This window comes from Choloepus didactylus, chromosome 4, assembly GCF_015220235.1.
Source record: "Choloepus didactylus isolate mChoDid1 chromosome 4, mChoDid1.pri, whole genome shotgun sequence".
Lineage (NCBI taxonomy): Eukaryota > Metazoa > Chordata > Mammalia > Pilosa > Megalonychidae > Choloepus > Choloepus didactylus.
Genome location: NC_051310.1, coordinates 102,704,724 through 102,731,509, shown reverse-complemented (window position 1 = coordinate 102,731,509; position 26,786 = coordinate 102,704,724). Strand labels below are relative to the sequence as shown.

Here is a 26,786-nt window from a genome sequence, read left to right as displayed (position 1 = left end):
TCTGGGTATTCTTTAAGGTTTTCAGGACTACTTTTGACTTGGGCTTATATTGTGGTCATTTGCAAATCTAGCTGAAGCTTGCATAGGAGTAACCTCCAGGACAGCCCCTTGACTCTATTTGAATTCTCTTAGCCACTGAAACCTTACTTTGTTGTCTTTCTTTCCCCACTTTTGGTCAAAAAGGCATTCTCAACTCTTCAGTGCCAGGGTCAGGCTCATTCCTGGAATCTGTGTCCCACGTCGTCAGAAAGGCTCATTCCTCTGAAGGATCCTGTCCCACGTTGGGGGGAGGCTGATGAATTTATGTGCCGAGTTAGGCTTAAAGAGAGAAAGTTCACATTTGAGCAACAAAAGAGATTCTCTGGCGGTGACTCCTAGACAAAATTATAGGTGGGCTGAGCCTCCCCTTTACAATTGTGTTTCACCAGAGCAAGCCTCAAGATCAAGGGCTTCGCTTATAAAGTAGGGGGTTCCTAAGTTCATGTAGCATATATTACGTCCACAATAATCAGTATCTCACATTATCATCACTTAGCTTTATAATCCTCATCACTCTCCATTTTAAACAATTGTTGTGACCCGATACACCTCGTAGCTCTTTTCAGCCCTTATTTGTCTCTAGTATTTGTATGGTAGTAGTATGGTATTCCTATTAATTATAGTCCCTAGTATGCAATAAGTAGATTTTTCTCATATGCTACTCTTGTCAATTCTCTGTACCTGTGTCATACCTTAGAGGTATATCATGCAGGCACCTATCTAAATTTGTGGTGCTGATCTGTGGGATACATGCCTTTAAACAACACCTTTCAATCCTATTCAACTTCAACACAACTCTGTTACTTATAATCCCCATTAACAAGCGATCATCACCCCTATCCATTCCATACCTTTGAATTCACCATTGTTAACATATCTGAACATATTAGATTATCATTCCCCCTCACTAGTTTCTGCCTATCACTAGGTCCCCAATATTCTACATTATAAGACATTGATTTTACATTGTTCAGGGAGTTCATAGAAGCGGTAACATACAATATCTCTCTTTTTGTGTCTGACTTATTCCACTCAGTATTGTATCTTCAAGGTTCATCCATGCTGCTATATATTTTAGGACCTTGTTCCTTCTTACTGCTGCATAATATTCCACTATATATATATATATATATATATATATATATATATATATATATATATATATATACATATATACATATACACACACACACACACACATACACACACCATATTTGTTTATCTACTCTTCTGTTGAAGGACACTTGGATTGTTTCCATCTCTTGGCAATTGTGAATAGTGCTGCTATGAACATTGGTGTACAAATGCTTTCAAATGAGAAGATTATATTTTGTAAGGGTAGTCATATGGATGTCTAGGGAAGAGCATTCCAAGAAGAGGCAACAGTGAGTGTAAATGCCTCTAGATGGGAATGTGCCTAGCATGTCAGGAAAGCAGGAACATCATTTTGTCTGGTCAAGGATGGAAGAAAGGAAGAAGTTAAAGGGGAATCAGATAACATAGGGGCTGATAGGCCCTTATGAGTATTTTGGCTTTTACATTGAGTGAGATGGGACACTGCAGGGTTTTGAGAAGAGGATTCATATAATGTGACTTGTTTTAAAAGGATCAGGATCACTCCAAGGGCACTGAGAACAGACTGTAGGCAGAGGTGGTAGGTGACACACACTGACCATTAGGATGCTGTAGCAATGATCCAGGCTAGAAAGATGGTGTTTTGGACCAGGAGAGCAGCAGTGAGATGCTGAGAAAAGAAGAGTCAAGGATGACTCCAGGTTTTTGACCTGAGCAACTGGAAGAATGTACTTGCCATCACCTGAGATAGTGGGAGCTGCAAGTAGAAAAGATTTGGGAGCAGAATCAGAAATTCAATTTTGGACATGTTGAATTAGCAATGTCTACCAGACATTTAAAGGGAGAAGTCAAGGAGAAAAAATTATGAAATCTGGAGTTTTAGAGAAAGGTCTGGAATGGAGATTTAAAAAAAAAAATGAATTGGCAATTGTGAATAGTGCTGCTATGAACATTGGTGTACAAATGCTTTCAAATGAGAAGATTATATTTTGTAAGGGTAGTCATATGGATGTCTAGGGAAGAGCATTCCAAGAAGAGGCAACAGTCAGTGTAAATGCCTCTAGATGGGAATATGCTATATTATCAGCATATAGTTGGTACTTGAAGCCATGAGCTTGAATGAGACCAGCAGAGGAGTGAGAATGGAGAAGACAAGAAGACCACTCTACTGCAGTTGCTCTAATGTTCAGAATTATCAGAGAGAAGAGGAGGAACCAGTGAGGTAGATGGAAATCCAGGAGAGTGTGGTGTCCTCAGTGCAAAGGAAGGAAGTGTATCCAGGAGGAAGGAGTCATCAACCAGGTCAGAGGCTGCTGAGAAGGTGAGTAAGATGCAGACTGAGAAGTGACCACCAGGATCCAGCCACACAGAGGTTTTGATGACTTTAACAAGAATAATTTCAGTGGAATATAGGTGTCAAAGCTTGGCTAGAGAGGTTTAGAAGAGAAAGGGAGGAAAGGAATTGGAAGACAGCAAGTACAGATGGCTGTCTCAAGGGATTTGGCCGCTAAGGGGAGCACAGAAATGGGGCAGAAGCTGGTGAAGGAAGTGGAGTCAAGAGTATATATTTCCTTAAAGATGTGCATTGACTCTTCCCTCAATACCAACATCTTTTTGGTTGCCAATCCAGTCTATTTTACTTTCAAAAACTCTCCCAGATTTACTTCTCCTCAGCCCCATTACCCTGCCCTTCCACCAGCCTTCATCGTCTCTTGCCTGTGTTACTACGGTGATAGTCCAGTGTGTCTTCCGTGCTGCCAACGGCAGGGTCAGCCTGGAAACCACTGGCGACACTTTTCCCTCACTGACTTTGCCTTTCCTACAGGTTGAAAGTCTAATGGCTGCACGGGGGGGATGGATGCTGTTGCTCACGTATGTGTCTGTCTCAGCAGGAAGAGAGAACACAAGGCAATTAGAATAGTTTGAGGAGAGTTTAATAAAGGGACTCTTTCCAAGGGAATGGACAGGGTGCAGGGAAACCGCAGAGGTTAGTGCAGTTTCCTGAGACTGGTAGCCACGGGGTTCTTTTATTTGTCAGAGGACAAATCAGAGTCGAGTTCATAGGCTACGGCATTTTATTCCAGATGCCAAAGTTTTGCTGCAGTAAAGGAGACCAGATCACTTGCAGGAATGGAAATAGTCTTGGGGTTCTAGGGGTGGCAAAGGATATCTTTTTTATTTCAAACTGTCTTTGGGATTTTCCAGAGGGCCACTCAAAAATCATAAAGGATTTATTCTTTCGTCTTCTAAAAAGAGGGGTATTAGAATAGTTAGGTTCATTTGATATGTTATGAGTTGCACTGGAAGCACTGTCAAATTAAAAGGGATTTTCTAACCTTCTGTTGGCTAAATTTGTATGGATAAAATGTTATTCAGATAAATATTTAGAGATTATATAAAATTCCTAGAGATTTGACAGTGTTATCATTGTCCATTATATGTCCTGGACATATCATATGATCTGCATGATATTAGACAACAGTATAGTATTACTGGTCATAATTTTAGTTTTTCTTTTTAAAAAAAATGCTACATGCCACAAAAACAGCCAAATTTCCTTGTCAATTAGTTGTTTTACTGTGATGCTTCTCTGAAAGTGATTGCAATCAGTACAGGTCAGAGCTTCATTTTCAGCCTAAATAAATAAATAGATAAATAAATAAAAGGGAAGGGAGACTTTAAAGGAGAAGCAAAATGAGTATATAAATTATGTTCTACTTGTCAATTAACATAACTCTGGCAAAACTGTAAAGGTGGGACAGGCAGATTCCTCATCCAACATCTTCAAATGGACTTTATACAGCTACCCCTTTTATAGTACATGAATATGTCCTTGTTATCAGATGTCGATTTTTTGGGTGGATAAAGGCTTTTCCTTGTCACAAGGCTACTGCCCTTACAGTAGCTAAAAAACTGTTAGACTTTGTTTTCCCCACCTGGAAAATTTCTGCTATTTTCTTAAGCAATTGAGTTTCCTAATTTACTGGAATGTAATCAAGGAACTTGGCAAGGTCTCACCCAACAACCTAAAGCTTCACTGTCCCTACAATCTATTGTCAGGAACAGTAGAATGAACTTAAATTAGCTAAATTATTTGAATCCCTCTTTCTGCATTGGCCTAGTGTTCTTCCCTTGGTCTTGAAGTCCATAAGATCTAGCCCATCAGGAAAACAAAAGCTAACCCCCCTTGAAATCATAATGGGAAGACAATGAGGCTTATTATTTCTCCTACTTTGCCAGACTCCAACCTATTACAATGTGAACTGTTAATTATTGTAAGGGACTAATCACATATACCCACGTCCACCATTCACAGATTCAGGCTGCCTTTCCCAAAATTCCTCTATAGGAGATTCTATAGGATCTTCAACCCGGATACTCGATATACTGGAAGATACATCAACAAAAGACTACTTTAGAACCTAGATGGAAAGGACTTTATCAAGTCTTATTGACCACTACTACAGCAATAAAACCACAGGGAATTGACCCCCGGGGCCATGTATCACAACAAAAATGTGCTCCAAGCCCTTGGGAGATTACTTCCATTTTGGATCTCAAGCCAAAATGGACATAAGTCCAGAAGCCAACAGCATCTGATATATTCAGCTTCTGCCCAAGACACTGGAACGAGTAGATGATGCCCAAGAACACAGATAAGACATGCCTGAATTCTTATTCTCTGTCTCTTCCTTTTCACTGCCTGTTTAAACATTCTTATTCATCCTATACCCCTTAAAATGCCCTATCTTCATCCCCAATAATACCCTACCCTCATCATGATTTTCTTTGATCTCCCCTTTCCTTATTTCTGCCCATGTACTCTCACTTTGAACACAATTCCTTGTCCTAGCACGCCATATAACAAATGAAACCAATCCAAGTAACTGCTGGGTCTGTGCCCACCCCCCACTTAGTCTTCAAATAGGTATTCTTCTAATAACCATCCCACTTACACGTGTAGACTTGGCCCTGACAGGAAACATCAGATAACCAATCAGATAGTTCTCCTTTTTGGAATGATTCTGGTCTGCGCCTTACGAGACTCCAAGACTGGGATTTTGATGTGGCCTAACTATCCCAAGGAACATGGCATTTTTACTAGAAACCAGACAGGTAAAAATGGCCTCCCCATAGTAAATGAACAGTTTCTATATGGCAAGACTCCTTTTATTTTCATGAGCCAAGAGCACATTGTAAGAGCCAGACCCCCTTTAGAGACACCTTTTTTCCCCAAGTACCCCAAGATTTTAATAACATAAGAACTTATTCCACTCAAGATACACATTTTTGGTGGGCTAAAAGCCCAGGCAAAGGAAATTGTTGGTTAAATGGGACTAAGATATCAGATAACAATGAAGATTATGATGGTTAATTCTTCTTTTAGAGTTTATACCCGATTACTCTACACGCCAATATCCTGTTCCTTAAAGGGAATAGATACCCTTATTAAGCTCTTCAAGGACATTATTTTGTTTGTGGACATAAGACATGAATTATTAGCTGTAATTGAGTTAGTTCCTGTTTCATGGCTTATGCTATTCCCCAAACGTCTATTTGCAATAAACTTCCAAAAGGGAAAATTAGAAACATGAGGGCTCATATGACTTCTTCCCGTACTACAGAAACTTGTGAAGAGACTATTGTCAGACTAGAGATAGCCCTAAATGGATCATGGAGAAACCTATTGACCCAGGCAATACTCAGGGGGTGTTTTGTTCTTGGTATTGTTCCCCTTGTCATTGGGGCAGCTATCTCTTATATTGGAAGATACACTATAAGATCACAGATGGTATTAGAAAAGATAGCTTTAGAGTTAGAGAAATCTATCTCCCATTTAGGGCAGGCCATCAGCTCACTAGACAATGAAGTATTGGAACTTGACAAGACGTCTTTACAAATCTGATTAGCATGAGACTACATTTTGACTTCCCAAGGAGAGATGCTTGCATTAGTGGGTACCCAGTGCTGTGTGTTTGTAAATGACAGTCAAGAGGAAGTTTACCAAGAGTGCCATGCTGTGATGCCAAAGAAGCAGCCAAATCAGCTTTCACACGTCCAGAATTGGATTGGCCTGAGTCCCTTTTTGGTTGGCTTTTAGTGTCATGGGGATCGTTGGCTCAGAGATGTCCTAATAGAGGCACTTATCCTCTTAATCATATTCATAATATCCATCATTCATTGTCTGATCTCTCTACTCTTAAATGGTAAGATGCAGCCACTAACTCAACCAGTGATATAACTGAGGACACAAAATCAGTGTGAATGGGAAAAAGAAAATCTTGAACTTCAGCTAATCCATGAGATTTGCAATGAACCATGAGAGACTTTTAGTGGTGAGTGAGAGACTAACAACATCTTTGGCCAAGCCCTTGTAACTAAGGAAATGACCGAAAGGGAGGAAATTGTTAAAATTATATTAGAGAAAGCCTTGGAGTCCCCTCAGAGTAAAAAAACAAAAACAAAAACAAACAAAAACAAACAAAAACAAAATAAACAAACAAAAAAACACCCATGCCCTACTTCCTTTTTTAATTCCCTCTTGAGTTTCCTTGATCTCTTTTGAAAGTTGAGATCCCCACCAAGGCAGCTGACCCAGATAGCCGATCAAGCTCCTGGTTCATTACATTTGACCCAATACAAAACAAAGCCCACCTGCCCTAAACCCACCCATATAAAACGGAAAACCCTTGTCCAATCAAGTCAAGCTAACTTCCTTTTTATGTCAATAAAAATCATGTGATTTTGAGAAGGCAAAGTGTCAAAAGTTGTTAAGAGGTTTGAACACTTGGCTAAATAGGGTCATAGGTCACTGATAAACAATAGTGGGTTACCTACTTATCCAAAGTGACAATAAAAGATTTTAAAAGTAAATACAGGAGATAACATAAATGTGAAAAAAAGGAAACAAAAATTAGTTCTTTTAAAAGTAAGAAGACATTCTCTTAATAAAGGATGATAAGGTCAATAAAAATATCAGTGAGGATATTATTCTGATATGATATAGAACCTTTGCCTTCTAGGTAGATTATTCAGATGGTTAAGAGAAACCTTTTATAACCTCTCACTAAGACCAGACCAATAATCCAAGAAAATGTCATCATTTCAACAAAGAGAAAATCAAATTCTGGTTTTGCATGAATATACTGATTGATGCAAAAGCTCTTAAAAAAAATCTTATAAATATTAGTCAGCGTTGACCATGTTAAATAAAATTCATTTCCACAAATCTTCTACATCTTCTTTATCCATTTAGGTTTTGTGCTATGCTTTCCTGTTTTTCATTCTTCAACACCTAGACAATTTACTTCAGGACAAAACTATTCTTTTTCCTTAACAGAAACCTTAACAAAAATCCTGCATACTTTACATACTTAAGTTCCCAGAAAGATCTTGGAAATTGCCTTTAAGCCTACATCCTACAAAACACAACTCTTAAAATAAAGTTGGTCAGGATATTAACTCGATATGGTTAAACACAACTTTACATTTTTCATAATTTTAAAAACCTAGTAGATATAATGCTAGATTATTTGATCAGTAAACCTGTATGAATTTAGGAAGAACACATCCAAGTAGAATAAAATTGTATGCTTGTATTGTGCTTAACATTGATAACTCTGAAAACATAACTATTTAACTAACAATATTAAACTAGTCCTGTTTGCCAAAGGTTTACCTAGATTCTGTGCACCTGAATTCAACCTGGGGAATTGATGCTATTCTCACAAGCACTGGAGACTACCAACTTAGAAGGCCAAGCCCTCGATCTTGGGGCTTCCCCTTATGAAGTTTGTTACTGCAAAGGAGAAGCTAAGCCTACTTAAAATTGTGTCTAACTGTCACCCCCAGAGAACCTCTTTTGTTGCTCAGATGTGGCCTCTCTCTCCAAGCCAACTCTGCAGGTAAACTCACTTCCCTCCCCACTACATGGGACATGACTCCCAGGGGTGTAAAATCTCCCTGGCAATGTGGGGCATGGTTCACGGGGATGAGCTTGGCCCTGGCATCATGGGATCGAGAAAGCCTTCTTGGACCAAAAGGGGGAGGTGAAAGGAAACAAAAAAGAGTTTCAGTGCCTGAGAGATCTCAAATAGAGTTGAGAGGTCATTCTGGAGGTTATTCTTATACGTTATATAGATATCCCTTTTTAGTTTTTAGTGTATTGGAATAGCTAGAAGGAAATACCTGAAACTCTTGAACTGCAACCCAGTAGCCTTTATTCTTGACGACGATTCTTGAACCACGTAGCTTACATTGTGTGACCGTGTGATTGTGAAAACTCTGTGGCTCCCACTCCCTTTATACAGTGTATGGACAGATGAGTAGAAAAATGAGGACAAAAAGTAAATGAATAATAGGGAGACATGGGGGGTATGGGATGTTTTGGGTGTTCTTTCTTACTTTAACTTTTATTCTTATTCTTTTTTTTGTGTGGTAATGAAAATGTTCAAAAATTGTGGTGAATGCACAACTATATAAATACTGTGAACAACTGATTGTACACTGTGGATGATTGTATGGTATATGAATATATCTCAATAAAATTGAATTAAAAAATTTGGATTTAATACTACAAATATATATATATATATTTTTAACATCCCAAGTATTAGAAATTCAGTTTCCTTGATTTCTGAGACTTTAGGAATATTAATTTAAATATAAGTGCTTACATATCTTTAAACAATTTGAATAGAGCTCATTTAAGGATTTTTGTAAGTTAATTTGATATCCAGAGGTGGGAAAATAGATATCGAACATACCGACAGTCACAAATAGCTTATAGCATCAACTAAAATATTTTCAACCATGAGTCAGACATAGAAACACAGAAATACAAAGCTTTTCTACTTAAAAGAGCTGGCTTTCTCTCCTTGCCCCACTCTTAACAGTTTTATGACAACTTTTGTTCTTAGCAGATGGGACAAGTTGAGGTTATTTATTTAGTATGAGGGCTAAAGCTTTCCCATCATAATTTGTGGAGAAGACTTAAGATTTTCTTTGCCCTGATCTATAATCTTACAGAAACTTTGCCCTATTTCTCAGGCCTGATTGACTCAGATTGATTGTGGAAAGAGGACTCTCGTAGGTCCCTTTCGGGGTCAGTCCAACCAGCTTTTGCCATCAGGATTGAGCATTTGAGGTTCTGACCAACATATGTACAAGGTGACAGAGGTCAGGGAGCCCTGGATCAGATGTACCCAAAAGAATTCTAAATTCTTCTTTGAATATTTGCTGGTCTTATTTGGGGAAATCTTTAATTATAGCTCTTAATTCAGTTAAAGTCCAAGATTTAAATTCTGCTTTAGCTGGCAGCCAGTTTCCTTAGAAGACTTAATCTTTGAAGGGGGCTAGATTGAATAATTTTCCCTCAGGGGTTCAAGAGGAACAGGTTAGGACAGCTTTGGGGGAAGAGCTGGGTACAGGAAGATGGGGGAGCTATCGGTTTCATTTGGAGATCATTCCCCTTTGCTCTGTTTTACGGCCTTTTTCTTTTTCTGTTGTGGAGGCAGATTGTCCCTTAGCAGTCTCCAAATACCAATCTTGGATTCCTCCCCCCCACCCCCGCTCCTTTTTTCTAAGGGGTCTCTCATGTGTATAATTTTGTTTTCTATTAAGTTTCTCTTAAAAGTGTCCACTACAAAGACAAATCACAGGTCACATACTGCCAGCATATATAAGAAGCAGGAGTTTGAGCAGGAGGAGGAGAGGGAGATTTAGAGCAAGAAGGTCCTATTGTGCAGCAGTCAGACATTGTTTGGGCCCCAGGCCTTTTGGTTCAGCCTCTCAGATACTGTTCTGACCTTAGCAGGTGAGTGGAAGTTCCAGATGGGCATCTGGAACTGAACAAAGACAGCATGATGGGTAGAAAAGAAGACACTGCATAGGAGTGAGAGGACTGGCAGACTGCTTGCCATGTGACCCAGGCTGGGGTTGGCTTATCAGGCCTCATGGATTCTCAAATTGTGTCTCCAAGAGAGACAGAACATTCGAGTGCTGGAGAGAGAAATGAAATGAAATGAAATGGAAGTTCTGACGATAGAACCCAAACCAAACCCAAACCAAAGGTAATCTAACCAAAGACCCAAACAAAAGGCAATTGAACTCGATGCAAATTGCCATGTTCAGATACAGGAAGGGCTTACTTGGGGAAAGCGGAATCCAGTGATTGAACAGCACACACAAAGGGGTCTGTCGTGGGCACTCCACCTGTCGCTGGAGCCCACAGCCCCCGAGGGCACCTTCTGTATCTTGGGACCTCCAAACTTGTCAAAAGACAAATTGGAGTCGAGTTTGCTGACTACAGCATTTTATTTGGGACACCAACGTTTTGCTGCAGTAAAGAAAGCCAGAACTTGCAAGAATGGAAAGGAACTTCAGAGTTCTAGGGATAGCAAATGATTTTTTTTATACCCTGTAAATTACCACCTCAAATCATTCTTAGTAGAGATTTACGAAATGAAACACTTGGGCATCCATATTGCAAATTATAATGGCTTGGTTGTCAATATCCCATAAATCCTTTCATTTCTAATCAAAATGTCTAGAATAAAAGAGCAGAAGTTTCTCATTATTGAATTAATGTTTCATACTACACAAACAATTTTTATAGACATTTAAAAAGGAAGTTAGCTTGACTCCTATTGATTGGACAAGGGTTTGTCAGATTTATAGGAATGAGTTGGCTGGGTGGGCTTTATTTTGTATTGGGTCAAACTAATGAACTAGGGGCTTGATTTGAGTCATCTGCCTTGGTGGGGATTTCAAACTTCAAAAGAGATCAAGAGGAAACTCAAGAAGGCATTCAAAAAAGGAAGTAAGGCATGTTTTTTTTGGGGGGTGGAGGAGCTCTGAGGGGTCTCCAGGTCTTTATATAATTTTATCACCCCTCGGCCTGAAGAGAGTCCTTGGAGGGGAGAGAGGGGAAGATACAGGTTCTGAAAATCTCTGAGGCTTTCTCCCCCAAAACCTGGAAATAAGGATGTCCCTTGAAAGTTAGAAAAACCTCCCTGAATGGATGTGGGAGTAAATCACAAGATGGCTGGTCTGTAAATGTGTGGCTGAAGTGTTTGGGAACCAACTAAGGTTATCAAGGTGGAGGCTGGGTGCCCCTTAGGGGGATGGGGCTGGAATAGGACCATAATTGGGTGAATGGAAATCTCATCAACTGTATTAAATGAGCTAATAAAGGTAAAGTGTTTACAGCAGTGTCCAGCACTCAGTGAGCACCAAGGAAGTAGGTGCTATTGTTAAACCCAGCTTGGAGGAAAGCTATATGAACAAAAGAGAGATCATGGAAGGGGGTGGGGTGGAGGTGGTCCGGAAGCAACTTGGGGAGACACATATTCAGGCTCTGGGCTTGGAGATACTGGGCTGATCTGAGTCCTTAACATCAAAGCTGCCCCTATGGTGGGGAACACAATCTCAAGCTTCCTTGGCTGAGAGATTTGTCATTCCATCATCTTCTTCACCTCCTGGGGGTTCCAGGCTCTCAGGGAAAAACTTCTGGTAGCCGGGCTTTCCAAGGAGAGGCCAAAGCTGCCTTGACCTATTGCTGTAAAAATTCAGGTCTGCCTGACAGTTGTCTGTGCAACTTAATATCTGGACTTCTGGGGTTTTTACATTAGCTTTTACTCAGGCCAATGGCAGCCCTGCATCAGGAGTCAATTCCACTAACTGCACCAATGAAATTGAGGTTTGGAGCCAGAGGCCTGGGAATGACACTCCTCAAAGTAGCTCAAAGTGCCCACTTTCAGCAGCACTAGCTCATGTGAGTTAATCTGCAACAAGTGGTAAGAGTGAGAATGAGGGAGAAGTTCTAGAGGGGATAGCCAAGAAGCAGGGTTGGGGCCTGAAAGCCACCGCTTCTCCTTAGGTAACTCTCCCTCCTTCAGGAAGCCTTCCCTGATCCTTGCTGCACCCAGGCTGGGGTGGGTGCCCTCATTGTATTTATCTGGGCATGGAACACGGCTACCACACATCTGAGCTTCTGGATGGTAGGGACAATGCCTTATTCATTTTTTTTTTTTTTAATTTGTATCCCAGGGTGCATGGTACACAGTAGGTACTCAGTTAATGCTTCTTGAATGCATGCCTGAATGAGACTGAGACTGAATGAATGAATGAAAGACAAGAGAGGGAACTGTAAGCCCCACCCCACCCCGGGCAGGAACCCCACTCCCTTGTGCCAGTGCAGTGCATGCAGTGCATGGCAGAGTCAGTGCCCAAAGTATTCTGGACTGACTGACCAAGGGTCACATCCCCACTTCCTCCTCCGGGAAGCCTACCCGGACCTCCGCTCTCTCCTCGTTGCCAGGACAGAACACCCAGCCCCAGCGGCAGCACAAAGCAACACGGAACGGGGTCGTGCCTGGGCTTGTTCCCTGTCGCTGCAGGTGTGGGGTCTTGTCCTCCCGCTGAATGACGTCTCCGAGGGCAGTGATGCTCTCGGTGCTGGCTGGCGAGGAGCCTGGGACCAGCAGCGACCAGGATCCCAGGCTGGGCGCCCGGGACTCGGAAGCTTCAGTGAGGACGCCTCTGGCCTTGGCCGAGGCCGCCCGCGGGGCCCACTAGGGAAAATAATCCCGCAGCGGCGCCACGGCCGCGTCCCGCCGGGGGGAGCAACCTCGAACTTTGCAAACTTTCGCGAGTGGAGTCTTCTTCCACTTGCGTCACGGAAAAGGCAGCAGTGACCGACCACAGGAGGCGAGAAGGCGGCGGCGGCTGGCGCGCTCCCCCGCGCGGCGTTCAGACCCCTCCCGGCGATAGGTGTCTCCCGGCGAGGGCGGACGGTCGGGGGGCAGTGTGCGGCTGCCCCGGGGACCAGTCCTGGAGGTTCGCGGCCCCCTTTTTCCAGGGTCGCCTCCTCCCTCCGTCCCGCATCCCGGACAACGCGAGCGAGTGAGGGCGACGGCAAGACGAAAAGGAGTGAGGAGTAGGCGGGGGCCCCAGCTCCAGCGCCCCAGACCCGCGGGAGGGCGGAGCCGGGCCGTCCCTGCCCAGTCCCGACGCTCGGAAGTGCTGTGGAGTTCGCCCAATTCCCTAGCCTGCTTTTCCTCCCTCCCTCTCCCCACCCCTCACCTCCCCCTCGGCTATTCCCTCCTTCCTCGGGACGCCACCTCCCGGAATCGCCTTTTTTTTTGTTTGTTTTGGAGCGAGCTACTCGCGGGCGGCGCAGAGAGGCTGCGAGCGCGGGCGGAGAAGGCGGGCTGGGGGCACAGCCCGCCGCCCACTGGCCTAGCCCGGCAGGGCAGAGAGGAAGGACCGACGGACGGACGGACTGCCGTGCCATCTGCTCGCGGAAGCTCACTCTCCCAACTCCTGTTGAGTGTGTGCGTACTCGCGAGGGGTGGGGGTCTGTACCTCCCGCGCGCGCTGGGACCGGTTACCGCGCGGGTTACCTTTGGACAGGGGTCCTTGGACTCAGCTCAGGGTCAGCTTCAGGCTCAGGAACTGCTGAGGAATTAGGCAAACAAAAGAGGCTGCTCAGAGAGTGGCCAGAGAGTCTGGCGCCTCGTCGCGCCTTCTCCTTCCCCGGGGTGGGGACTGACCACTTGGGGGGCGGGGGGAGGGCGCTCTGAGCCGGCTGGGGGCCCGGCCTGCTGCGCCGCTGGGGTCGCGGAGTTGGCGGCCTGTTGTGTAAGCCTCAGTCCTTGTTTTCCCGGCCTGGCTCGTTGTGAAGCCGGACACATCCACCCTTGGAATCGATTCAGGAGGCTGCTGTCTTTCTCTTTGCCCCTTTTGGATTTTCTGGGATTTGGAAAACCCAGTGGCTCAGGAGGAGGAGGAAGAGGAAGGAGCAGATCTGCAGAGGAATGCCAGAGCCTCCCAAAGCCAGAGCAGCAAGAAGGAGCTGGGTGCTGGAGCGTCGGCAGAGCCCTGCCTGGATTTCTGGAACGGTGGTTTCCGAGTGATTCTCTTCTATTTTAGTATATTGTTCCACTGGAAAGCGTGAAACTCTTGCCCTCACCGAGCTGGTTTCCTGGAGTCGCTTGCTTTCTCCCAGTTCTTCTGAGAGTGGGAGAAGAGAGACCCCCCACCCCCCACCCCCCACCAGGGGCTGCTGAGGGCGGAGAGGAAGACTATGGACACGAGCCCTCTCTGCACACAGGCCTGTGCCCAGAGACCTGATAGGGCAGTTTCTGGGCCATGGACATTACTCTGAAGAGAGGGAAGCTGGACAGCATCTAAGGTGCCGAGACCCCCACCCAAGGGGCTGAGGGACTGAGCTGCTGGGACAGGTGCCGAGTTACTGGTGCTTTCTCAGCCACCCGCCTGAGCATCCCACATTCCAGGCAGGACTCTCTCTTCCCCATCCCACCACCACCCAGCCCAGCCATGGCCCTGAAAGGCCGAGCCCTCTATGACTTCCGCAGTGAGAACAAGGAGGAAATCAGCATCCAGCAGGATGAGGACCTGGTCATCTTCAGCGAGACTTCACTGGATGGCTGGCTGCAGGGCCAGAACAGCCGTGGTGAGACCGGGCTCTTCCCTGCCTCTTACGTGGAGATCATTCGTTCAGGCACCAGCTCCAACCATGCCGACTACTCCAGCAGCCCTGCAGCCTCTCCGAGTACCCAGGTGAGCTTGTGCAGCAGCCCCAGTGTGTCCAGCCCATCCAGGAGTGGCGGGGGCAGTGGCTTCCTCTCAAACCAGGGCAGCTTCGAGGAGGATGATGATGATGACTGGGATGACTGGGACGATGGATGCACGGTGGTGGAGGAGCCGCGGGGTGGTGGGCTGGGCACCAACGGGCACCCCCCACTCAACCTCTCCTACCCAGGTGCCTACCCCAGCCAGCACATGGCCTTCAGGCCCAAGCCACCCCTGGAGCGGCAGGACAGTCTGGCATCTGCCAAGCGAGGCAGCGTGGTGGGGCGCAACCTCAACCGTTTCTCCTGCTTTGTGCGCTCCGGAGTGGAGGCCTTCATCCTGGGGGATGTGCCCATGATGGCCAAGATCGCCGAGACCTACTCCATTGAAATGGGCCCTCGTGGTCCCCAATGGAAGGCCAACCCACACCCTTTTGCCTGCTCCGTGGAGGACCCCACCAAACAGACCAAGTTCAAGGGCATCAAAAGCTACATCTCCTATAAGCTCACCCCCACCCATGCCGGCTCACCCGTCTACCGGCGCTACAAACACTTCGACTGGCTCTACAACCGCCTGCTGCACAAGTTCACGGTCATCTCGGTGCCCCACCTGCCCGAGAAGCAGGCCACAGGCCGCTTCGAGGAGGACTTCATTGAAAAGCGGAAGCGACGGCTCGTCCTCTGGATGGACCACATGACCAGCCACCCCGTGCTCTCCCAGTATGAGGGCTTCCAGCATTTCCTCAGCTGCCTGGACGACAAGCAGTGGAAGATGGGCAAACGCCGGGCGGAGAAGGACGAGATGGTGGGCGCCAGCTTCCTGCTCACCTTCCAGATCCCCACGGAGCACCAGGACCTGCAGGACGTGGAGGACCGTGTGGACATCTTCAAGACCTTCAGCAAGAAGATGGACGACAGCGTCCTGCAGCTCAGTACCGTGGCTTCGGAGCTGGTGCGCAAGCACGTGGGGGGCTTCCGCAAGGAGTTCCAGAAGCTGGGCAGCGCCTTCCAGGCCATCAGCCATGCCTTCCAGATGGACCCCCCCTTTAGCTCTGAAGCCCTCAACAGCGCCATTTCTCACACGGGCCGTACCTACGAAGCTGTCGGTGAGATGTTCGCCGAGCAGCCCAAGAATGATCTTTTCCAGATGCTCGACACACTGTCCCTCTACCAGGGCCTGCTCTCCAACTTCCCTGACATCATCCACTTGCAGAAAGGTAAGAACCAGGACAGGCAGGAAGCCCTTACTGAGTGTGCACTCTGCTGGGCATCCTTGGCACTGGGGAGGTGGAGATGCCCAGGCAGGATGGAGCAGCTCAGCTAGTCTTTCTATCTCTGCCTCACTATTCATTCTCCAAAGGTGTTCAGCACCTACTATGTGCCAGGTGCTGTTCCAGAGGCAGGGATATTGTTGTGGACAGGCCTGGTCCCTGCTCTCATGGAGCTCACTGCTGACCTTGTTGTTCAGTTCTTTCATTTCATTTGTTCATTTTCTGTTTCTGTCTCATTAATTCCTTTAACCATCAGGCCTTGAACTGCATTCTGGGAAGACAGGGATGATCAGGCCCAAGCTTTGCCCTTGAATCCGCAGGCTCATGGGTGTCCCAGACTCAGACCCAGATAACAGGAGCACAAAGTGTGGACCTGTTTTCCCACTCCTCCCAAGCCCGTCTCCTACCCTTTGCAGCTTCGGAGCCTGTGCTCACCCTCTGCATATCTCGGGAGCTCTCTATCTGTGTGGGAAGGGTAGCTGCCCCCATTTGGCAAACTGAAGAAGCTGGTGTCCAGAGAAGGGCGGTTGCACAGAGAGACCGTGGCCCAGCTGAGACTGTCCCTTCCTCCAGCCACCTCCCCAAGGACACGTCTGTGTTGGCCGCCTCCCAAGCCCAGTGTGTTTTCAGTTCTCGTGGCCCCTCTCGAGGGGAGGGACAGGATGGGCCCCTGCCTGTTACTGCTGGGGCTGTCAAGGAACTGCCAGGGAAATGACTCATCCCAGGTCACACACGGGTGCCTGGGCTGGGCCGGGGGAGCGGAACCAGGGGTCCAGGGCACTGCCCACGTGGTTCCATCCAACTCCCCCTTCCCAAGCCTGGCTTGTCTTCTTGCCTGAAGAGTGAGTCAGGGGTTGTCCTGGCAGGTGGCTGAGTCCCAGGGACAACAGGGAGGGCAGATATCAGGAGAGAGGCGTGGCCCTCCCTGGGGCTGCTTGGTAACTCCGGAAGAACGTCTGCAGGGCGTGGGGGCTGGCTCCCTGGCCCCTAGGCCCTGAGGTCAGGCCTGGCTTAGTGGGGAGTTATACTGTGGGTGGGTCTAGGAGGCAGGCCTCTGGACTGAGCCTGGGGGACAGCAAACTTTCCCCCCATCTCCTGCCAACCTCTGTACCCGGAAGAAGCTGGGGCAAGCCAGTCCAGTCCTGCAGTCCTTTACCAGGAGTTGACTTCTGGAACTTCTCCAGCTTCCAGCCTCCCTTCTCTTCTCACTTTCTCCTCCTCTTCCTTTCCTCTCTGCCCTTTTTTCTCTTCTCTACCTTCCTCTTCTCCTGTTTCCCTCTATTTTCAGCTCCGGGAGACATGAGACCAAAGTTCTGATCTTGGCTTTGCTCCAATTTGCTCTGTGTCCCTGGAAGCACTTTCCCCTCTCTGGTCTTTAGTTTCCTGATTTATATAAAACAAGGGGGAGGGATCCAGTGAACTCTCAGGCCTTCAAGAGAGGCTGGGAGGAACTCCTGGAGAACGTCTGGCTGAGAACAGTGATGCCTTGAGAGCTGGCTCTGAGCTCCAGGACCAGGGGAGGACAGGGGAGGTGGCTGGGGGGCCACTGGGGCAAGTGTCTCCTGTGTGGAAGTGGAGTCATGTGCTAGGGCCTGGGAAAGCAGGTTCAACCAGCTCTTTGGATGGTGTATTTCTGTGTGGGCAGTGAGAGGCGAGGTGCAGTGATTGGTCAGGACAGGGGGCAGGAAGTTGACCGCATACCTAGGGCTCCCAGGCTCACATGGATGCAGGAGGGAGTGAGGCCAGATTGGCCTTTCTGCTCCCAGGGTTAGGAAGACAAGAGTCGAGAAAGGCCATTTCTGAGTCTAGCTTGAGGTTTGCCTAAGAACAGAGACCTCCAGGCCCGTGATGTGACACATTTAAGCTCAGGCAGAGACTGACCCACCCTCTCTCACCTGGAGGCCCCTCCCCACCAAGCCAGCCCTGTTGGGTCTTACTCTAGGTTCTGGGCTCTGCACGGCCCTGCCTAGACCTGTGGCTGGGGGAATTAGGGAGGGGAGCTTGGAATCTGGCTGAGGCAGAACTGGGCAGCTTTGGGACCACAGCCTGACTGGGGGCTCCCCCTCCGGCCCTGTGGGGGGCCGCTTCCTCAGAGGAAGGAACAAGATAGTTGGGTCCTGGGTCCCAGGGTTCTGTCCAGCCTGAATGGACAACTGAACGGAGGGAGTGCTGTGTGGGGGTGGGCCTGGGGGGCAGTGGAAGGAAGAAAATGGGAAGCTCAGACAGGGACCTCGGAGACCAGGAATTGGACACACTTTGCCTCTGAGGTAACCTGGGGAGAGTTTTCCCCCTCAGTCCCCATGTTGGTCACATGGGACACGGAGTCTGGTTGGAGCTGAATGAGGTCCACCAGCCTGGTCTGCCCACTGGCCCAGCCCCTGGAGCTCAAACCAGGGGTCTCCTGAGAGAAGGGCGACCTGACAATTAACCACTCAAACCAGGGCAGTTTGGAGAGTGAAAGGGGGCCCTAGTGATAATTACCCTGGGACAACAAGGGGAAACTATGTTTGTCTGGGGTGAGCTGGGACCTGTGGACCCTTACTTGAGAGGCAGCAAGGGCAGGACTCTGGGCTTGGGCTCCTTCCTAAGTTTCATCCCAAGCTGGGGAGGTCAGTGTGTCACCTCCATTTTACAGATGAAGAAACTGAGGCACAGTGAAGTGAGATGCTATGCAGAGCAGGACTTGCATCCCAAGGGTGTCTGGCTCCACAGCCCAGGCTGTTTCCACTGTGCCAGACAGTAGGGTCAGGGGCTCCCCAAGGGAGTAGGTGAGACAGAAGGAGAAAGAGGAGGAGGGGAGGCTTGGGTGCTCTAGTAATACCTCAGCATACGTCCCCAGTCGGCTGGAGGCAAGTCCAGGACCCCAGAGCATCTGGGGGGGTTTGGGCACGGGGCTTGCAGATCGGCCATGGCAAAGTGGCCTTTACACAGGCAAGCCCTTGCCTGGGGGACAATCAACTCCTTCCCACTCTGTGTGTTCTGGGAACACATCTAACCCTCCCTCTACCTCCCCTCCCAGGCTTCATAATCAGAGAGTAATACCGCCAGCTGGTACTTGGTTGAGCTCATAGAAATGCCATTTGAACACGGTTCCACAAAGCATTTTGAGCTCTCTATGCCAGGTGTGCTCTTAAGTACTTGATACATATTAGTTCAATTAAACTCAACTGTACTATAGGGCGGGTACTATTATTATCCCGATTTAGAGATATGGAAACTCTAAAGCACTATACTGTTGTGAACAGTTGTCAACAGCATCACCCCTAGTCCAGTGTCAGCGGCGCAGGCAGGGAACAGTGGCTTGCTAGAGCTGGGACGAGGACTCAGACCTCCTTCCCCACTCCCAACCTGGGGTGAGTGGTAACTCTACCTTCAAGAGGTGGAGCAGGATGGATCGAGGTGAGAGGAGGAGCTGAGCAAATGTACCTGGGACCCTGGGGCTCTGCAGCCTACTCCCGGGATCTTGCCTGCAGAATTCCCAGGGAAGGGAGTCCTGGGTCCTCTGCTCTCAGGCCGAGTCCCAGGTGGAATGCAGGGGGGATGCCGGGCAGGCCGAAGCCCCACGCCCTCCTTCTCTGACCCCCAGCCTTTCGGGTGGGGTGTGTCAGCTGGTTCTGACCCCAAAACTGAGTCCCGGAGTCTGTGGACCCACAGAGAGAAGAGTGGGTCCTCCCTCCCCACTCCCGGGCCCTGCCCTCCACCCCTAGCCCCCTGCTTGTTGGTGGACACCTAGCAGTCGCAGTAAGTTCATTCTTTCTCTTTGGGCCTCGGTGAAGTCTCCTCATCACCGAAAGGGGCCTGTCCTTCCTCCCAGGTCAAGGGGAGGGTCCACCTCCTTCCCCAAGACACCTAGACCTTCTCAGTTAGGTGGAATCCAGGCTACTTGAGTGCCCCCGCTTCATTTAGGTCCTTCTTGATGAATATAACTTCAGTTTCTTTGACCTTCTGTTTCCTACTTTTCTTCTTCTTATGGCCCTTCCCACATCTTGGGACCGTCTTGAATCCCTCGGTCTGTTGTCTGAGGGCCCCACGCATATGCCACCTCCCTTATTACCCCACCCGTGGGATCCCTGCAACAGTGGTGTCCACTCCCCAGCTGTGGAGGAGACCTCTGGGCCAGGCACCCTCCACTTAGGGGGCAGGAAGGAGGCTTAGGCACCTAGGCAAGTCCCTGCCCCCTCTGGGCTTCAGTTTCCTCTGTACAGTAGTGGGGTGGGGGTAAAGGTGAGGTTGGACAGCTGGCCTCTAGGGTTTCCCAAGCTCTGAAGTCTCTTATAGGGTTCCCCTTCCTGTGCCTTGAGGTGATCACCTTTTTGCTGCCCGAAGCTGGGGCTGAGGGATAGAGCAGGAGGCAGGGGCTGGTTCAGGGAGGGTGGGGAGAGGACTAGGGGCTGGGAACTGCAGATTGCTTTTGGGTGCCCTATGAGCAGCCCCGGGGACTTTCCAAACTTGAGTCTGTCTGTCTGCCCAAAATGCTGTTGTCAGCCAATTGGCCATATACTTGCTAGCTAATATGGGTGCTGCCCTTGGAGAGTGCACCCCTGTGGCCCTTTGGGGAGAGGAGGCCCTCCCTCCCACGGCCCCAGAGGGCAGACAGAGGAGGCCTGGAGCTTGGCCTTGAAGGATTGGGCCAGACTGTTGTCACTATGTCATAGAGGAGAAAAGTGAGGCTCAGAGAAGCAAGGTGACATGCCCAGGCCTTGGAAGGAAAGCCAGGATTAGAACCCAGAGCACCTGTCCCTTCCATGCTGAGACTGAGGGTGGAGGAGATGGAGGCAAGATGAGGCTGTGTGCCAGGCCAGGAGCTCCCAGCCTGGGGGTGGCCCTCAGTATAGGGTCATGTGGAGAGTCCGGCCAGTGTCATCTCCCAAGGTGACCACCCAAGGCCCCCAGGACCAGGTCTCCTGTGCCAGCCTGGAGCAGGTGTTTAGGGAAGCCCAGGCCACTCTCAGAACACTCCATACTCCACTGCCTGGCGTCTAAAATCCAGACTCAGCCTGTCATTCATTCAAGACCCCCTCCCAACTATTGTCCACAGTGGCCCCTGAACTTCTTACTCTGCTCTGTTTTTGCTGGTGCTGTTCCCCTTACCTGGAATGCCATCTCTTTGCTCTCTCTAAATCTTTCCTGTCTTCAGGGTCCCCTCTTCTAGGAAGCCTTCCAGATTGTCCTCTTGGTGGACTCAGCTTGGTGCTGAGACTCCCTTGAGCTTCAGTGTCCTAACCCCTCTGTCTCCCTGGTCTCTGGACTTTTAGTAGGTGCTGGGAACGTGTGGGCTGAACCTCGGCCCAGCCCTGCCTCCAGGAGCCGCAGCTCTGTAGTGGATGAGAAAGGCTGATCGGGTGGGGTCTGTGGGAGTGAATGTAGACATTGCTCCAGTCACACCAGCTCAGGTTGGGAGCCAGGCGCACCCACTTCCAGTTGGCTGACCTTGGGTAGGTTGCCTCGCCACCTGTGGGTTTCTCCACTTTGCTCATTTGTGAAACAGAAACAAAAAGCCCCCTTCACAGGATTGTTGGAAGGATTGAGTCCTTACAGGACCAATCGTCATCATCACCATCATAGTCATGGAAATGATCAACCCAAACCAGCCAAGAAGTAGTGCAGCCCAAAGGCAGACATCTCCCTCCACCTCACCTCCAATCACCTTGGAGGACCTGGGGACTGGGGTCCCCTGCCTCTCCGGGAACAGTTGCTGGCTCTTGGCCCTGTAGGGTGGGGAAACACCTTGTACTGCATCTTAATTATGTGCCAGGTGTTCTCTCACTCCATCCATGTTGAGGAAACCGAGGCCCAGGGATGATAAATGACTGGCTCAGGATCACACAACTGGTATGTGGCAGAGCCAGGATTTGAACCAAGGTCTGTCTGAACCCAGAGCCCGTGCTCTTTCTGAAGGCCTGTTCCGTTTCCCTTTTCACATGGCTCAAACTGTGGGCAGCCATGCCCAGGCCATGGGGCTGATCTGTGAGCACACATTCGAGGCCCCACCAAAGAAGCTGCAGAATTAATTCTGGCATTTAGAGCCTGGGACCTGGCATATAATAAGTGCTGAATTAATGCATTTTGAATGTACTGGCAACTTAAGTGAGGGTAAAAATACCATCTAGAAGTCCCTGAAGAGTCTTCCTTAAAGGAGAAGGTGCCAAGCATGGGTAACGAGCACCCTAACTGTGTGTAGGGGGGGGCTGCCTTTGATGTGCTGGGAGAGAGTGCTGTCCGCACCAACCCTCCCCACACCTGAATCTTCTTTGTCTTGTGGATTCCCTGCAGCCCTGAGAGGAGTAAGTGCCAGTGCAGGCAGGCTGCCCTCTCTCCCCAGCCTCTGCCTCCCTCCTGCTTGAATGCAGAATTCGTCAAGCACTTTTTAATTCAGGACTTCAATTCATTCACCAATTGCTTGTTGATTCATTGGCCGTTTTTCCAATTGGGTCCCCAGCTCAGGTTCAGCCCCCATTCCCCATCTGTCACCCTGGTTATTACAATAGCCTCCTCTAGTCTTCTGGGGCCTGGGGTGAGGAGGGGGCAGGGCCTGCGTGTTAGGGAAGATACACACAAAGCAAACTCCAGGTGGCCTGGGAGAAGTGTTTCAGAACCTGCAGTGGGGGGTGGGGTGAGCTGGAGAGAGGGGAGACAGGGGAGGCTCCAGTGCAGAAGTGGCACCTGATAGGGGCCTTGAATTATGCATAGGGATCCAGCAGGCAGAAATGAGGAGGGAGGAAAGAGCAGGGTGAGTTTGCTGAGCGGAAATCCACCTGACCTGGGGTCAGTGTGGTGTGTGTGCAGGGGCCAAGTCCCTGAGGCCCTCATGGGCCAGGTGAGTGGGTGTGGACCGGTCTGCAGACCGTGGGAAACCAGGGAAAGTTTGGAGCAGGGGGTGCCAGGCTTGTTCTTGGGGTAATGTAGAGCCTACAGCCAAGGGCAGGGATACTTGGGGTTGGGTGGGGGAGCTGCAGCATTCCAATGAGGAGCAGGGTTCGGTCAGGTCAGCGGACACTTCTCAGGGTCTGCTGTGGGCCAGGCCTTGTTCTGGGTGCTGGAGAAACCGAGAGGACGAGGACAGTCCCTGTCCTGGTTGAGCTCAGCGCACTAGAGGGGGCAGCCAGAGAAACCCCAGCGGGAGGGAGGAGCTGTGGTAGAGAGAACAAGCCCAGGGAACCTGGTAGCATCAGAGAGGTACCTCAGCCAGCGGGAGTGCAGAGAAGGCTTCCTGGAGGAGGAGATTTCTGAGCTGAACCAGGAGCCAGTGTGAGAGACGACAAGGCCTGCAGAGGGTAGGGACAGCCCAGTCCTGGAAATAAATACATCTAGTGGGACTTGTGACTGGTTGGTGTGGGCTGCTGGCCTTGCTGCCTGTTTGGAGGGAAGAAGGTGTTTTCAGTTTAGGTGAGGGTTTAGGGGACTGCCTGGTGGAGACAGCCAGGTGCCTGGAACAAGGGTCTGGAGTTCAGAAGCCAGGTCTGAGTTGAGTTGATGAGGGTGCTGTTTGTCCTTGATGGGGCTCAAGGAGGGTGTAGGGAGCAAATAGGGGAGACCCAAGCCTTAACCTGCCTTGTACCCAATATGCCCGTGCCAGGCGCCTTCGCCAAGGTGAAAGAGAGCCAGCGCATGAGTGACGAGGGCCGCATGGTGCAGGACGAGGCCGATGGCATTCGCAGGCGCTGCCGCGTGGTGGGCTTTGCCCTGCAGGCCGAGATGAACCATTTCCACCAGCGCCGTGAGCTCGACTTCAAGCACATGATGCAGAGCTACTTGCGCCAGCAGATCCTCTTCTACCAGCGGGTAGGCCAGCAGCTGGAGAAGACCCTGCGCATGTACGACAACCTCTGACTGTGCACCCTTGGCCCGCTCCCTGCCCCCAGGCCTGGTCGCCAAGTGCACCCTGCTCTCCTGACCTCCTTGCATCTGGGCCTGGGGGCTCAGGGGTGGGCAGGCAGGTCAGCGACCTGTCCACCGCCTGGGAGAAGGGACTTTGGAGGAGTCATATGTACCCCTGGGGGGTGTCCCCCCACATCTTAGAGGTGGGAGCATGGCAGGGGAGTGGGGCCAGGAACCCTGCAGGCCAAGACTTGGGCTGCCAGTCAGTGATTTGAGCCAGGCAGGGGTGTCAGCTGCTCCCCCAGAGCCCGTGGCCACCACCCGGTCCTGTCATTCAGCGGACACAGAGGCCTGCTGGGAGGCGGGTCCCGGGCCAGACACTGGGCGCACAGAGGGCTGCCACATGCCTGCCTTCGAGGAATCCCCCAGTCGGTGGTGGGGGGTGGGGATCGGTACAGAAACGGACAAAGGCAGTGCCGTGGGATCGATAGTTAAATGAGGGGTTCCTGGAAGCTCACAGAAGGGACCACCACATTCTGCCAGTCAAAGGAGACTCACAGAGTAGGTGACGTTTGAGCAGTGTCTTGAAGAATGACAGAGAGCCTGCCATGGGGAGGCCATTTTGGGGAGAGGAGTGGCATGGGCAAAGGTGCAGAGGCACAGAGGCAATGCCCTCCTCTCTGCCTTTCCCAGACAAGCTGGGTGCCCTCTCAGTGGGGACTGGCAGGATCTTCCTTGCTCCTGTGTCACGCCCCCTGCCCCTGCTGGAGAGGCTGTACACCAGCACCCTCCTGTGGGCCTCTGAGGCCCCTCCACCTGCTGAGCCCCAGCTTCCTTTGCTTAGGGGACCATGCAACATCCTCCTTGTCCTGGGCACCAGGTGCTGAGATGAACTGTGGACCCCAGAGCCCCACTGGCATCTTCCTGGTGGGGACTCTCAAAAGTTGCCTGATGCTTTTCACCAGCAGTGTGTCCCTACACTCCAGAGCAGGCCTGTACTCCAGGCTCCCAGGGTCCTCGAGCCCAGGCACTGTCTTCCTGAATCCTTTCTGTTGCACAGTGGCAAACTCAAGGGGAGAAAGCCAGGCCAATCCCCAGGGGTCCTGGCCCACCTTCCCACAGCCAGCCTCACCGTGGTGCTCCCAGGCCAGGTTGTGCTGTCTCCGACCTACGTTTACATCCTCGAGGGGGCTGCCGCCGCCTCCACCCCCAGGCCAGGCTGTGGTCCAGCAGCAGGATGGGGGAAGCTGACACTGCTGCCCCCCCCACCCCCAGGAGGTCAGGGCCTGCTCCTGGCTGCTGCTGCTTGAATCTTTTCTTTTTTTTTCCTTGATAAACCTTTTACAATTAAAATAATGAAAGCATGACTTTTTCTGTTTGGATCCCAGAGTGGGTGAGGATTTGGGGGAAGACAGAACCCTAATTGCCCCTGGGACCCATTAGACCAGATTCTGAGGTCACGGTGGGGCAAGTCTTTACTATAGAACCCCAAAAGTTGGGAGGAAGGCCGTTCTGGTGGGAGGTGCTGTCCTGGGGGGCTAGAGGTAGCCACGGGCCCCTGCCTGGGTGCATGCCCTCTCCAGACCCCACATTCCTCCTTTCTAAAATGGGTGGGCTCCTGCCCAAGGGGTAGGCCGTGCTGGTCTGCTATCTAGGAGTGAGGGGCTGAGAGGCCTGCCGAGGACAGCCCGACTTCAGGTTGTTCCCTCTCCCCTGGAAGGTGTGTCCTGGCCTTGCCCTCGAGAGCCCCAGCCTGGGAGGGACGGGGAGAAACTTAGAAACTGCGGCCTTCCCCAAGCAGTCCTGGGTGCTCAGCCCCATAGTGGCGCCCAAGCCGGGAAGACTGGGGAGGACCCTCCGGCCGTGCCCTTGGGGGTGCCCCACTCTGGAGGAACAGGGCTCGGTCCATACACAGAAAGAGAGTGATTGTTACAACTGTGGTTCTCTTCCGGGGGCAGCGGGGACTTGAAGGGAGGGCTCCAAGGGCCAGGCGCAGGAGCTCAGGGGAGGAGATGGGGAAGGGGCTGGCGCGGCTCCACGCTCAGCGCAAAGTGTCCTCAGAGGAACTTCTGGAATGGGTCTCCCTGGCCCTGGGTCAAAAATTAGGTCAGATTTGGGACTTTCTGAGGAATTTCCACCTCCCTCCTCCTGGCTCTCTTTCCTTCATTTTCCTTCCTGCCCTGAACCTCTTCCCGGCTCTGACCTCCACGTGGCCCTCTGCAGAGGGGGGCTCTGACCCGGGGTGAGGTCTCCTTCCAGAGGCCAGCCTGGGTGGGGATTGTGGGAACGCGTTCCTAACCACAGTGCCTGGAAATCCCCCTTAATGCTTCCTGCCCTGGGGATAAAGATTGCACCCCTCGTGCCTCTTCCTTGGGAGGGGGCCACCTCCCACCCTGCCCATCCTCAGGTTGAGGGTGCCGCCTGACACGTTCCTCAGGAGGAGCGTGGACCTAGGAGAATCGGAAGCTGGAGCCAGGTGGGTCGGGAACCGTCCAGCCAAGTCCTGAGGTCTTCAGGCTGGGAGGGGTGATGTGTGGTGTGGGGTGAGGAGGTCCCAGCCCCAGTGGGGGCTGTGGGGCTGGAGGGGCATCCTGGTGGCAATAGGACTTACTGGCCTTGGTCACATGCCAGGCAGATGTTCCAGCCTGAGCTGGGCCTGGCTGCCCCCCTTTCCCTTCCTGACGTTGCTCTGAGGGGGCTGGAAAATAAAGCCTCTCTTTCTGTCCCGGGCAGCTTCCAGGACCTGGAGGTGGTGGTGGGGGACCCCTGATCCACAGTCTTGGCTCAGCCCAGGAGAAGGTGGCTGCTTTGTCTTACCCGGCAACATGTGGAGGTTGTGGGTAGAGGGGGCCCTCAGATCCTGCACCCAGTCGTCTCCTGAACATGGGACAGTTGTGAGCCACTGTGTCATGGATGGGAGAGCCAGATGACACCGGCCAGCACTGCCCCCTCAATCAGCCACACGGTCACCCACAGGTCCACGCATTCA

The 26,786-nt window shown here is 50.4% G+C and overlaps 2 protein-coding genes across 2 annotated transcripts; one reads left to right on the top strand and one right to left on the bottom strand.

The window, feature by feature from the left end:
- Nucleotides 1-113: 113 nt before the first annotated feature.
- On the bottom strand, nt 114-13,408 carry LOC119532753 (translation initiation factor IF-2-like). Its single transcript, XM_037835078.1, has 3 exons — nt 13,198-13,408; nt 12,405-13,137; nt 114-318 (listed from the first exon to the last, which is right to left on the bottom strand). The coding sequence occupies exons 1-3, from the start codon at nt 13,406-13,408 to the stop codon at nt 216-218; spliced, it is 1,047 nt and encodes a 348-aa protein (XP_037691006.1). The 3' UTR covers nt 114-215.
- SNX33 (sorting nexin 33) lies at nt 13,277-25,164 on the top strand. Its single transcript, XM_037833345.1, has 3 exons — nt 13,277-13,448; nt 13,887-15,925; nt 23,556-25,164. Exons 2-3 carry the CDS (start codon nt 14,455-14,457, stop codon nt 23,807-23,809), a joined length of 1,725 nt encoding a protein of 574 aa, XP_037689273.1. The 5' UTR covers nt 13,277-13,448; nt 13,887-14,454; the 3' UTR covers nt 23,810-25,164.
- Nucleotides 25,165-26,786: the final 1,622 nt, after the last annotated feature.